The sequence below is a fragment of the Setaria italica genome, chromosome VII (genome assembly GCF_000263155.2).
Source record: "Setaria italica strain Yugu1 chromosome VII, Setaria_italica_v2.0, whole genome shotgun sequence".
In the NCBI taxonomy this organism is placed as follows: Eukaryota; Viridiplantae; Streptophyta; class Magnoliopsida; order Poales; family Poaceae; genus Setaria; species Setaria italica.
The window spans coordinates 2,230,287-2,244,521 of record NC_028456.1 but is presented as its reverse complement, the minus strand read 5'-3'; the positions used below and the strand labels follow the sequence as shown (position 1 = coordinate 2,244,521).

At 46.1% G+C, this 14,235-nt stretch overlaps 1 protein-coding gene across 2 annotated transcripts; it reads left to right on the top strand.

The window, feature by feature from the left end:
- Positions 1 to 10,409: 10,409 nt before the first annotated feature.
- On the top strand, positions 10,410 to 13,743 carry LOC101753048 (WEB family protein At3g51220). 2 transcript variants are annotated; one of them, XM_004974951.2, is made up of 3 exons: positions 10,410 to 10,872; positions 12,132 to 12,170; positions 12,897 to 13,743. In XM_004974951.2, exons 1-3 carry the CDS (start codon positions 10,708 to 10,710, stop codon positions 13,560 to 13,562), a joined length of 870 nt encoding a protein of 289 aa, XP_004975008.1. In that variant the 5' UTR covers positions 10,410 to 10,707; the 3' UTR covers positions 13,563 to 13,743. The 2 variants fall into 2 exon arrangements, with proteins under 2 accessions (XP_004975008.1, XP_004975009.1); XM_004974952.2 differs by lacking the exon at positions 12,132 to 12,170 and having other exon boundaries at positions 10,419 to 10,872.
- The last annotated feature ends 492 nt before the right edge of the window (positions 13,744 to 14,235 follow it).

Here is a 14,235-nt window from a genome sequence, read left to right as displayed (position 1 = left end):
ACTTGCGAAATTTTGGGCTAAAGTGTGAAACTGGCGGGGTGTAGAAAGCGAGTACAAGTTGGCAACCGGGATAAAAGGGTACGTTTCGTCTCCCGCCCGAACGTACCCTTTTATCCCCGGTTGCCAACTGTACTCCCTTCTACCCCCCGCCAGTTACACACTTAGCCAAAATTTCGCAAGTCCCGCGCGTTCTCCGCCGTCGCCGCCCGTCCGCCTCCCTCGCCGGCCGCCGCCGTCGTCGTCCCCCATTGCGCCGTCGACGTCCCCCATTGCGCCGTCGTCGTCCCCCGCCGGCCCTCCTCGATCCCCTCCTCGTCCGTCGCCGTCGTCGTCTTCGCCTCGGCCGCCGTCGTCCCGCCGTCTTCGTCTTCGTCTTCGTCCTCGTCGCCGCCCCGGCCACCGCCGTCCCGCGCGCCGCCCGGCCGCCGCCGTCCCGCCGTCCCGCCGCCCCGGCCACCGCCGTCCCGCCGACCCGGCCGCCGCCGTCCCGCCGCCCCGGCCGCCGCCCCGCGCGCGAGAGGTCCGCTGCCGCGCCGGCCGGCAGCGCCGGGAGGGTTTTCTTTTTAAGTTAATTAGAAAATTAAGTTTTATTTTTAGATAGATTTGTAATTTTGTTAAGTTAGATTTTTAGATTTCTAATTTTGTTAAGTTAGATTTTTAGATTTCTAGTTAGTTTGTTAAGTTAGACAGAGATCGCCGAGTAGCCGCCGTGATCGCCGCCGTCCCGCCGAGTAGCCGCCGTGATCGCCGCCGAGTAGCCGCCGTGATCGCCGCCGTCCCGCCGCCCATCACAACCTAGTAGGCACCGCCCGTGGTTCCGGTGAACCGTCCCCGCCTCCGCCGTACCGCCGCCCTGACCGCCGCCGTCCCGCCTCCGCCGCCATCACAACCTAGGCACCGCACGTGGATATTGTTACAAATTCGTAGAAATTCGTCAAAATTCGTAGAAATTCGTCAAAATTCGTAGAAATTCGTAGAAATTTGTAGAAATTCATAGAAATTCGTACAAATTTGTAGAAATTCATCGAAATTCGTAGAAATTTGTAGAAATTCATAGAAATTCGTAGAAATTCAAACAAATTTGTAGAAATTCGTAGAAATTTGTAGAAATTCATAGAAATTCGTAGAAATTCATACAAATTCGTAGAAATTCGTAGAAATTCGTAAAAATTCGTAGAAATTCGTAGAAATTCATACAAATTCGTAGAAATTCGTCAAAATTCGTAGAAATTCGTAGAAATTTGTAGAAATTCATAGAAATTCGTAGAAATTCATAGAAATTCGTAGAAATTTGTAGAAATTCATAGAAATTTTTAGAAATTCATAGAAATTTGTAGAAATTTGTCAAAATTCAGAGAAATTTGTATAAATATTCCGGACTTTGTACGATTCATGTTATTTTATGATTTGATTATATACATGTATGATTCCGGACTTTGTAGGACTTTGTACAAATTTGTATTAAGACGATTTCTATGACTGTCATGTATGATTCCATGTATGTTTCCATCAATAGTTGAAATGGCAGACGATGAGACCGCAAGGTATATCATGGAGCAGATAATCGCTGGTGATGGTAGTGGCGACAACGTTCCACTATCATACACGGATGAAGAGGGCACCCAGGCGGACATGTCCTCAACATGTCCTCAACATGTCCGCCGATGGGAATGAAGAGCAACAGCCGCAGCAACAACTTGCCGTGGCGGAAGGTTCCGGCGAGGTATATACAACCATTCTTGTATTGTTTCACGCCACCGCTACTACTACGTACTAATTAACGAATCTTGAACTGTTAGCCCTCCGGATCGACACAAGGGCAGAAGACCCGAGGTCGTACAAAGGTGATGGAAGGGAGGCTTGTCATCACCGAAGTTACAGAAGAGGGCAGGCCGGTTGCTCCCGAGAAAGTAGCAAAGAAGTACGTGAGTCAAATCGGGGCAATCGTCCGGGACAACGTGCCTATCAGCATCAGAGAATGGAAGGGCAGAAGCGATAATCCGTACGCCCTTCCAGAGACAGAAAAGAATATGCTGTGGGAAGACGTGAAGAGACATTTCACATTCCCCGAAGGATATAGCGAGAAGGATGTCAAAGCGTGGACGCTTAAGAAGATGGCTACTCAATTCCAGACATTCAAGAAGATGCTGGACACCCACTACATCAAGAAGGGCAAAACTCCAGACTTCAACGCGTGGTCAAAGTTGAGGGACCACTGGGATGCATTTGTTGAATACAAGAGGAGTGAAGAAGGTGTGAAAAAGATCACGACCAACACAGCAAATGCTAGTCAGAAGGGCTACCACCATCATTTGGGGCGAGGTGGGTATGGCTTAGCAATTCCCAAGTGGAGGAAGATGGAACAAGATCTGATCGAACGGGGAATCGTACCTGCAACTATTGAATGGCCCGAACGATCAAAGAACTGGTACTACGCTCATGGAGGCTCCCTAAGCCAAGAGGATGGGACGCTGATTTTCAATGACACAATATGTGAGAAGGCCGAACATCTCATGAAGAACATCGAACATTCCAAGGCTGGGAGGTTGAGGGTGGACCGAGAAAATGATGAGCTCACATTGGCCCTCGGTAATCCAGAGCACCCAGGACGTTGCCGGGGGTTCGGGGTGGTTCCGTGGAAGTTCGCTTTCCGAGGCGACAGCGCCTCTTACAGAAGCCGGAAGCGAAGAAAGGAACAGATGGAGGAGAGCTGGCGGCAGATGCTAGAACAAAGAATGATGGATGAAATCAATCGGCGGGTGGCCGACGCAGTTGCGGAGTTGGCGCAATCTGGAGCAATGCCGAATCCTCACACCGCCAGCCCTTCTCAACGCCTCGGGAGCAGTTGTGCTTCTACAGGGGTCCCCGATGCGCAGACGCCCAGGTTACCCGTGGAGGAGCAACGGTTCCCCGTGGATGCCATCACGCAACGGACCTCATGTGAGCTGCATGCACCGGTCGGCAACCTCACTATTAAGGTATACTTATACATAATATTTATGCAATCTTGTCAATTGATCCAGGCCTCGAGATCGGAGTTCAACTTGTTTACTTCTGCTATATGTACAAGTAGCGTACGGGAGTGCGTTACCAACCTTGGCAGGGCAGAGCAGTCATGGCATGGACATTCCAACAGGCTACGCCAGCGTCTGCGTCGAGCAAATAGTTGATCCCTAGTATGAAGGTCTAGAGCTCGACTTCCCGGGAGGCGACGGGGAAAAGACATTGGTAGATGCGCTTCATGGGATCATTCTATGGAAGAAACGCTACATCATTATTCCCCGCACGGAGCCATCTCCTCAGACCTCAAGACCGCTCCCCGTAGATCCCCAGCAGCGACCTTCTCCTCATACCTCGAGACCGGCATCTCCTGCTCCAGGACCGTCTCTTCCATCTATATCAAGGTCTCCATCTCCACCACATCCTGGTGCTGGGAGCGACGACGACAATAACAACACCCCTCCCCGATCACCGTCGCCGGCACCAAGAGCGGCCCCCTCGAAGGAACCTGCAGCACCACTCAAGAAGTCACGAGCACCGCCTCCCAAGCAAAGACAGAGAAAGAACAAAACAAAGGTCGACCCTGAAGTGGCTCGCAAGGAACGCTTTGAGGCAATGTCTCATGAAGAACAGTGGGCAAAAATCCAACGAGGGGCCAGTGAGTGGTTCAAGAAACAAGCCGAATTAAAAAAGGCAAGGGAGATGGAGCCACCGCCAGTAAGTCGGCGAGATTTAAACTTTTTTATCAGGATGGAGGAAGGAGCCAAGAAAAGGATACCACTCTTGTCAAACTATGAACGGGCTCTAGTAAAGGCTGATGAAAAGGATAAAAGGAAAGGAAAATCATCCTCCAGCGGTCCAGTCCCCGACCTCAGCCATTTATCAAAAAAAGATGCTCAACAGGTAAAAGCAATGCCCTTGGATCAACAAGCAAATATATTGAAGTTCATGGAAGAAACAGGTCTGGGACTTGATGAATGCATAGGGCAAGTCGAGACGCCAACTGCACCGCCCCCTGAGCCGAAGTGGACTTATGAGCTAGGCAAACCTCTAGTAAAGCCTTCAATGGTACGGAAGCTATCAACAAAGATGTACGAATTCCATCAATGGTACATGATGGCATCTGCCAACTCGAGGGAGATGATCGGCATGAAGGTAAAACCGATAGATTTTCACGGTGAAGGGGAGAAAGTGCTGTGGCTAGACTTCAAGGATATATACGAAGTGTACCATCATGATGCCCTGGACGTCTCTGTGATCAGCGCTTGGATTCTGTAAGTGTCCGTTTATTATCTCTACATGTAAATTTTGGCGTGCGTCACCGTACTAACTTCATCTTCCATTTCATGTAGGATGCTAATTCAGACATGCCGCCGAGAGGCGTACCTACATGTAGGCTTCATGGATCCATCTGTAGTTAACCAACAACAGATACAATTAGCGCCGGAAAAAACCTTTGCGGAAATATACAATTTCCTACACAAACAAACATTCAAGGATTTCATACTACTTCCATACAACTTCAAGTAAGTGTGTGTATACCGTCTACTTTCGATGTCTTTTTCCTTATCTCTACATGTTAGTTAGCTCTAATATGCATGAACATTTTACGCACGCAGCTTCCACTGGATCCTTATTATAATTGAGCCTGAAAGAAGCCACGTCACTGTCTTTGATTCGTTAAGGAAAGATCCGGTGGACTACCAAGAATTGCAAGACATGCTAGGCTTGTAATAATTCTGGACCTTTATCTCTATGCAAAAATTTATTTCCTAAATTTTATCCCTGTTACACTATGTCATTCATTATTCTAATCCGCAGCGCATGGAAACAATTCATAAGGACACACAAAGGTCCATTCAAAGAAAATCTTACATGGAACATAGACTTCCCGGTACGTATGAAGTCTGCATATTTATTACATTGTATAACACGAATATTTCATAACTTATTTTTTTCCGCACTGAAGTGCTTAAGACAGGAACCCGGGAATAATCTTTGTGGCTACTACATCTGTGAGCACATGCACAGTTTTTTGGGACCCAAGGGACCGAAGATGACGCCGCACAACTTTAAAGTATGTAAAATAAATATATTACTAGTTAATTATTTTCTAGCTCCTTATATGTATTTGTTCATGTAACATTCACAAATTTCCAAATTATAGATGTTAAATATTCAACAAGGACTCTTGAAGGAAGAAAGAGTAGCGGCAATATGTGAAGGTCTCATTGGATTCATAATGGACGAGGTGGTAAATCCAAGAGGAGAATTTTATTACGATGGACGACAATTAGACACTCCGATCAGCAACACCACGACGGGAAGATCGTAGGAAGATACTTTGATTTATTTGTATATATAATACGCGCTAATTATGATCGATTTGTACTAAGCTAGTTGAATTGTGTATATGAATTGTGTATAAGGATTGTGTATATATATAGTAATTGTATAATTACAAATCCCATTCGTTTAAATACTAGTTGATTTCGTTCTAAAAAAATCTCAACTACAAGGTTAACAAATTAAAAGGGCCGCGGTACTACTATACGTATACGTGATGCATGCATGAAAAATTCAGGCGTCACGGCAGTGCCATGCAAGCGCCATTTAGTCCCGGTTGGAATCGAGCTGGGACTAAAGGGACCCCCTTTAGTCCCGGTTGGTTTATCCCGGATGGATATCCGAGAGATATGCACCCTACCAACCGGGACTAAAGGCCAATTCTCTACTAGTGAATGACAAACTTTGTGATTCTATGGGATGTTCTACGGAATGTACAACTTTCCAACCAGCAGGATGTAATTATAATCACTTTGGAGGTGGGCTGCATCTAGCTAATACACTTCAAAGTCCCCTTACTTGGCTCAGCCAAAAAGGAACGTATTGTACCATTTATGCTAGTACAATTTGAAAGGCATATGTATAAGGTAAGGGCAAACGTAAACTCACTTTGCTTTTCCTCTTAAATAAATCAGCAATGCTCCCACATTCACTCTCTCCACCTTTCCTTCCCCTTGCTACAGCATCCAGCGGCAACTCAAGGGTGATTTCGTCTTTCTTGTCGATTCATCATCCTCGTCGCCTCTGGCGCCCTTGCCGGCGTTGGAGGAGGGGGATTGGATGAATTGGCGGCGGATTTGTATTTTCCTTGCAAATTACTATAGCTAGTTAGTAGGGTAGGTTTTCCTGGTGGCGTTTGATGGATGTGCGCCGGATGTTTTGTTCCTCTAGGGTGGCGTCAAAGTTGAAGGTGATGGCGGCACCGGTAGTAGTGTCGGCAAAACCGGTGCTTTGTTCTTCGGCAGCGGTCCATGAAGGTTAGGTTTCTTCCCAGGGATGATGTGGAGGACGACATCGTGGGGGTCGTCGACCTTTCCATGGATCCACCTCGGAGGTTTGTATCCTTCTTCTCTTCTATGAAAGGAATGAAGTCCTTATTATCCCCAAGGGTATTTGCTTCCTGTGTTGCTGACTTCGTCGGCGGTGGTGGTTCTTTGCCTCGCCAGGGAGTCAAGGATGACGTCCAATGTGCGCTAGAGGGGATGCTTTGCGGCTAAGCAATGTTTGTCTCCTTGGTCTTCTCGATGGTGGCTTCCGCTCCCTGGATTGGGCTCTTCTTCCTCTTCTTCGATGAGGCAAGGGGGACAAGCGAACCAGGAGTGCTGCAGCGGACCTTGAGAAGCAAGAACTTGATTTCTTTATTTGCTAGGGTCTTGTTTGCAAAGTTTACTGCTGGAGAAGGGTGAGTCTAGGTCTTTATGTTATTTCTTCCTTCTCCAAGGTTTGTGATGTAAAATCAGGGGGTTTGTACTGTGCTACAACTTTATCTAATGGCTTCCTGCCCTTTCGCAAAAAAAAAACAGCAATGCTCCCGCTTTAGTTAAAAAAAAATATGAGAAGATCCTTGCTTATAGAACCAAGCATGCTGGTAACGGTCATCCCTAGATCCACCTTACCACCACACATCGCCTCTTAAGAAATCTCTTATTTCTACATTCACTAGCCCCCCCCAATCAACAGCAATAAGTAGGGTCCTTGCCACCACACAGTGCCTCCTCTACCAGTCGACTTGCATAGAAGAACTTGTCCAAACATGTTAACCATGGAAAGATCCTTCCACAACCAAAACTACAAAACCCTAATCCATCTTGGTGAACTCTGATATCAAATGCGAGTTTTTGATATTTCAGTCACATGAAAAATCTTTGATACGTGTTGAAATGAAAGTCAAACTACATGCAGCACGGGAAGTGTGTGAAATGATCAAGAAGGAACGAAAAAGCTGTATGCTGGTGTGTGGTGTTATTTATACCACAAGAAATGTATAGTTTACACATATGTAAAATGATGTGCATGTCAATTGAAAACTCATTATATGCACACCATGTAACTCAAACGAAAAAAGAAGCAACTTGAATGGCTATCCGAGGAGTTAACCTGCAGTCCTGCACCGTGCTGTCAAAAAAAAAACTGCAATTCAGGAAACGGGCTGAAGCGAAGGATATAGAGGGCGTCACAAGCCGCACTCCATAGGAGTAGCCCCCAAACATTGAAGCGATTAGTATAATCGGTCCAATGGTCAAAAAAGAAGAAAAAATTGATCCCAAAAGCAGATCCTAGTGCTTGAACACAAGGATAGACGAAACCACGGAGGCGTGCCGATCCAAAATAGGCACCCAGCCCCCGAGGATGAAGACTGAAGGAGCCATGCCCTGAAATAGGTGCCTAGCCCCTGAGGACGAGGATTGGCGGAGGCACGCTTTTGATTGCGTAATGGAAAACTCGCGGACTCCGTCCAGCACATGCGCCGCAATAATGGAAAACTCGCAAATTCTATCGCTAGGGTTACACCGTCACACTCTTCAAAAGCACTAGGGGAACAGAGCTGTTTCATTTCCATCCGTAACACTCGCAGTGCCGCCGCCACAGTCCACTGAGCACGTCACTGTATCCACAAATTTCCAAAATGTTAATTTTAGCAAAAAGTGAAATTTCAAAAATTTTGTATGAATTTGTGTGAGCCATGAAAATAATTAACAAAGTAGGGCTAAAAATTTCTCTCTCTCTCTCTCTCTCTCCCAAAATCTCTAGTGAATGAAAATGGTGCACTAAAATATTTAGTGATGACCCTTGCATGAATGAGTTGAATTTTTATTTGGATTTTAATTGGAATTTATTTGGATGAATTCAAATTTGAAATCTAAATTCAAATTTGAATTAAAAAATAAAAACCAAATCCCTAAACTCACCTGAGCCGAAATCGACCACGGCCCGTGAAAACGCGTCGGCCTCATCCTCTTCGCCGGCCTGCCAACCCCTCTGCCTGGGCCGGAACCACCCCACCACCTTGGCCCAGCACTCGGCCCATCCGACCCCCTACGCCGCCTGCGCCAGCACCGCGCCCGCCCTTCTCTCGCGCTCGTCGGGAATGTACACCGAGATGTGTCAGACAAGGAGATGATGGTGCAAGACGGTGTGGTCTACGTGGAGGACAAGGACTAGTCGAGGATTAGGAAACTACTTGTAGCAATTAGAGTAGGACTCTCTAGTCGAATCCGACTAGTACTCTTGTAAAACAACCGACCTATAACCCTGCCCCTGGTAATATAAGGCGAGGCAGGGACCTCCTCTAAACAACTTCAATCAATACAATCCAACCAACACATAGGACGTAGGGATATTACGTGACATAAGCGGCCTGAACCTATCTAAATTGTGTGTTCGAGTTCACCTTCGAGTTCCTGATCTTCAACGAGCCCCATGCATAAAACACTACCTTGGGTACCCCTCGGTAGGTTGCCGGGTCTAAACACCGACACCCAACCCTGCTTTATATACTCTAGGGGGCGGGATTACTAGTCAGTTACAAGGTAGGAGTCCTAGTAGGATTATATGATATGAGTCCTAGTAGGGTTACAGAGGAATCCTAATAGGAGTCTGTCTTCTTCCTTCCTTGCGTGTATTGAAAATCTATCCCTGAAATGCCGGTCTTGCGCTCAGATCCGGCCGCGCCACACGAAGACGAGCCCGAGGCTGCTTGGATCCTGCCGTCGGTGGACGCGCCCATCGCGGCATCCGCGTCAGTGTCCTCGACACCGTCGTCCTCCAACCACGCCTCCTTGGAAGGTGACGCCCACGCAGGGGAGGCATCGTCGGAGGAGAGGGGGTGTAGGGAGGTGGCGCCGGAGGGGAGGGGCGCGCGGGGAGGGGCGGCATGCGGGGAGAGGCGGCACGGGGACCGGTAGGCGTGAATGAATGAGGGGTATTTTGGTCTTTTATTGGTGAGGGATATGGGTACTCCATGGGTCCTTACTGACCGAGATACTTGCCGGACTTAACAAGTGGGCCCGCTCGACCAGGACATGCGGGTCAAGAACATGAAGATACTTGTAGTACATGCCAAGGAGGCCGGGTGATTCAAAATCGACCTAGATATTGCGGGATACATATTGTAATCCGACCCAGATTACCTTCCATGTAATAACCAAGTAGATTAGATTCAAACCGACTTGTAACCTTAGGTCATCAGCCTATATAAGGCGGCCAAGGGCGCCTCCTGAGGGCAACTCATTGAAACCCATCGAAACTCATCGAATCCCAACGAACATCCCAACACATCAACTCTCGAGCAATACAAGCTACCAAGCATACATGACGTAGGGTATTACTCTTCGGAGGTCCGAACCTATCTAAAACCTTCATGTCCCCCGTGTTCTCGCGATCACCTTTGAGTTCTTGGTTTCGCAATCTTCTCCACCTATAAATCAACCACTTGGGTAACCCCTGGTGGATTGTCGGGCTTATAAATCCGACAGTTGGTTTAGCTGGTTTAGTTGGGTTCAACCAGCTAGCTAAGGTCCTGTTTGGATAAAAATGGCTAAATTTAGACAGTTAGATGGAGGATCAAACAGTGTTGACGTCGATCGTTGCGTAGCCAGACCACGACCTAGGAACCTATAACGACCAAAGTGATGCAGGCGAAACTAGCCGAGATGGATGAGTACGTGATGGGTCTCGAGTCGGAGCTGGTGACCCGTCGTCGTCGTCGTCCCTGCTTATCATGTCGACAGCACGCAGCCTCCATTTCCTCGTGTATATAGTAGCTAGTAACTACAAGCGCACACGTGTATAGTATCAGTGATGCACGCATACAATGGCTGTGTCTGTGTGTCCGTGTATGGATGTACTAGCTTACAAAGGTGGCTACCGTAGTTTGTGTTGGTATGGTGCTCGACCGGTGGAGCAAAAAGGGATGGTCGGCAAAGACTGATGGATCGTCGGATCGATCACGACCGTTCACCGGCAAGCGGGGCCATGCCCCATGCAGCAGCCAGCCAGCAAGAGGTGGCGCGGGAATATCACAGTGCAGTGGACGCGAAGCAAGGAACTAACCCACACCTCACCAGTCACACACACATACACATTTGTTTTGTGCATCATCTTATAAGCTACTCCTAATAACAAGCATCGTATATTTCTGTCCAGATAGATCCATCCATCTCTCCCCAACGACGACGTCCATTGCAACTACATTCCCACTACGCCATGACCACCCATCGATCGGTTGTTTTGTCTTGTCCAAGCTAGCCCCTGCTTTGTTGCATACGTAGATACATATATATATCTTCTTTGCTTGGCATCGATCGATTCAGCTGGACCGCACTAGTAGCTGCTAGCAGCTACAGCAAAGACGTACGTACAATGGTGGGAGGTGGTGGAGGAGGAGGAGGCGAGGTGGTGGTGCTCGGCCGGGCGGAGATCGACACCAGGGCTCCGTTCCGCTCCGTCAAGGAGGCCGTCGTCCTCTTCGGCGAGAGGGTCCTCGCCGGGGAGCTCTCCGCCGGACGCCAACTCTCCGTCAACCAGGTATTTGCTCATTAGAAGATACGCCACGCTCCATATTCTTCCATGAAACCAGTTTGAGCTCGTAATTAGTTGAAACTATCAATGAAATTTCATCCTGCGGGCCTTCATTGGGGGCCACTATCAATGAAATTTCAGGTGAAAGATCCTCTCCCTTACGTTGACCGTCAAAAAAAAATTAGATGAAACTGAAACCAGCTTTGCAATGCGAACCGTAATTTGCATGTATCAGCGAAGAGGAAATGCTAAGTTACTTCGCTGATACATGCAAACCAGTTTGAGCTCGTAATTTGCATAGCAAAACTGGTTTCAGTTTCATCTCAAATTACGAGCTCAACTGGTTCATTCATCAGTATATAATACGGCCAACTAGTAGTCAACACCTCTGTCATTAGCATTTCCTCTTCGCTGAAATTCAAATCAGTTACAATCTTTTAACTCCATATTGATCAAGTCTTGATCATGCAGGGCATATATCTAGTCCTGGGTTTCTAGCATTTCTACGTTTTTCTTTCCCTCTTCTCTGATTTAAATTGATTGCAGATATGGAAATATTTTAATTAATTATACACAACCTAGAAGATTATTATTATTATTAGCCTATGAATTTGTATGTAGAATTAGAATATATATATATATATATATATATATATATATGGGAAAAATAGCTATTCAATTCATATATATTCGAGTTTACAGCTGCTTGGTCCTTTAATTTAGTTGATACATGAACAAAAGGTAGCTACCTAGATTGTCAAAATGCTTGATGATCATTCTATTCCTTTCTTCTGAGCCAAGAAAAAAAGGTGCTACAAAAAGCAGCTTAATAGCCTTCTTTACCATGTAGTACTGTAAGCATGCATCTTTTTCCTCTTCTTTCTTTTCAGATACTCTCCTACTAACCCACCAGCAAAGATGCATTGCATGTTGACACCTTCCAGAACCCTACTATCTCTATATTTACAGCGCTTGTTGGATCACTTTTGATTAATTACAGTAAAGTAGTGTCAGTACTATATAGATTTGCGAGTGTTTAAAGTGTATGCGTCAAGACTATAACATATGTTCCTAGCTTCCACCTGAATCAAGGAAGCTACAAAAGGTGTACTCCATCCACTGGATCGGAAGCTGCCTAGAACCTCTATTACTTTGATGATGGCACATGTGTAATGTAATTAGGTGCCCTAATCATGACTAGTAGATAAAAGGTAGCCTTTACTCTCTTATGAATGGATATCCTGATAATAGTGTTATGGCCATAGGAGGACGTGGCACCGCTACAAAAATGCTATAAATACAAGGTACCAAAAACTCGAAAATATATTTTATTGAAAAAGTCTATTTTACTGTCTCGAACAATTTGCTTTATATGTTTCATCGTAAACAAAATTCAGGTTCATTTTACTCTCTAAACTATTTAAAATGGTCAAATTTACCCTTTAATGTTTTTTGTTTCTCCTTATACAATTTGAATTTGAATTTCAAAATTTGTGGAGTGATAGCTGCATCATGCCCTATGTTATAAAAGTGTATTAGATTTATTTCTAATTATTTTCATGGGTTGGGAGCATCTGCTATTATTTACCCATGGAGGTACTAAAATGCATGTTGCATGTTCACAATAAATTATCAACTCATCTTGTTAATCACATTTTATGATTTAATGTCTCATTCTATAAAATTTAAACATAAAACTCAACTTGTGTCTAGATTGAACCAATATATATATATATATATATATATATATATATATATATATATATATTGAGGAAATAAATGAGTCGAAATCCCCCCTTTCAAAAAGGAATACAATTGTTTGTTCTCTTGTTCATATTTGATTTGATTTGACGATCCAACAACATTTCATTTGATATTCCCCCCTTATATATACGCAAAATGTTAATTCCTATTCGCTTGCCTATGTTCAGTAATCAATTGGCACTCTTGTTATTACTGATCATGAAGTAATTTCCCTCTTTTAATACGTTCCCATATTTCCCCTACTCAATCGACGAATACACGTACAGAACCGAGCGGCGGCAACGAGACCCAACCACCACGCCGTCAGCATCACAGCCGGCGCTGTCACCACAGCTACACCACGCCCCGTGCCGCCGGTGACAGCAGAGCTTGCGGTGGCGAAGCAGGAGCTGGAGAAGGAGCGGGAGGAGAAGCAGAAGATGGCCGGGTGCATCCAGTCCCTGCAGGAGGAGCTCAGCCACGCCATGAGGGAGCTTAAGAGGCTCAAGGCGCGCGACGACGAGGAGGCCGGCGCCGCCGCCGCCGCCAAGGTCATCGACCTGGAGATCGACGAGGGCCTCAGCTTCACCGAGGCCGAGAAGAAGCCGGCGCCGCCACGGCGCTCGGCCGACGGCGTCGCGGCTGCCGCCGGAAGCGAGCTCCAGAAGAAGAGGTACGTGACGTTCGCCGACCCGCCGACGGCCGCCGCGTCCCGCGCGCCGCCGTTGCCGGACGTCGTGATGGAGCTACACCGCGCGCCGCCCCAGCCGCAGCCGCATTACTACCGCGAGCCGAGGTTCCAGAGGCAGATGTCGGCCGGGCACGAGGCCGCGAAGGCGATGGCGGCGGAGGAGGGGAGGAAGAAGAAGAAGAAGCCGCTGATCCCGCTGGTGGGCGCGCTCTTCATGCGGAGGAAGAAGAGCAGCGGCAGCTGCCACGACGACTCGTTTTGATCCCTCCATATATACTAATCCACACACACTAAACTTAGTCACCCAAGAGCCTCTCGTCGTAAATTTTTAATCCTTATACATGTCACATGTGTAGTTAATGGAATGCATAATGCTTTGGCTTATATGAACATTTGATCATCATCAATAAATATATACAAACACACATAATTACATATATTAAGTTTTCGCTCCAATAATTTCAGTTTAATTTGGATTTTGTTTTAGTAAAAAGTGTCAACTTGAGTACGGTGATACTTTTTCAGAACATGCTGCAGAAAAAGACTCTCACACATATATATACACATTCACTGTCATCAATTCAAACATACTTCGAGTCTTAAGATTGATAAAATCATCACAGTTGACAACTGAATGAGACGCAACGTCAAACTTAAGGTTTGATTCTTAATGGGTAGGGGATACAACCATCTCCACTAATCATCCAAGCTATACATTGCTTCATTTTTAGTAGGGTGATTTGATATGTAATAACAACAACTTCTCATTCAAATGTGTGTTCGTCGCTTTTTCAGAAACACAATATATGCGCAAATAGTTACATGCATACCCTAATATCACCCGCATGTAGACTTATATGAATGTCTGCAGGACAACAGGACACTGGGTTGACAGGTTCTAAAGATTATTATTATTAAATGTATTGACTATTTGA

Excerpts from the sequence above, each read along its gene's own strand:
- LOC101753048 (XM_004974951.2), top strand. The coding sequence starts at position 10,708 with ATGGTGGGAGGTGGTGGAGGAGGAGGAGGCGAGGTGGTGGTGCTCGGC. Across the intron at positions 10,873-12,131 it reads GCCAACTCTCCGTCAACCAG|GAGGACGTGGCACCGCTACA; the intron begins GTATTTGCTCAT and ends TTATGGCCATAG. Across the intron at positions 12,171-12,896 it reads AAAAATGCTATAAATACAAG|AACCGAGCGGCGGCAACGAG; the intron begins GTACCAAAAACT and ends ATACACGTACAG.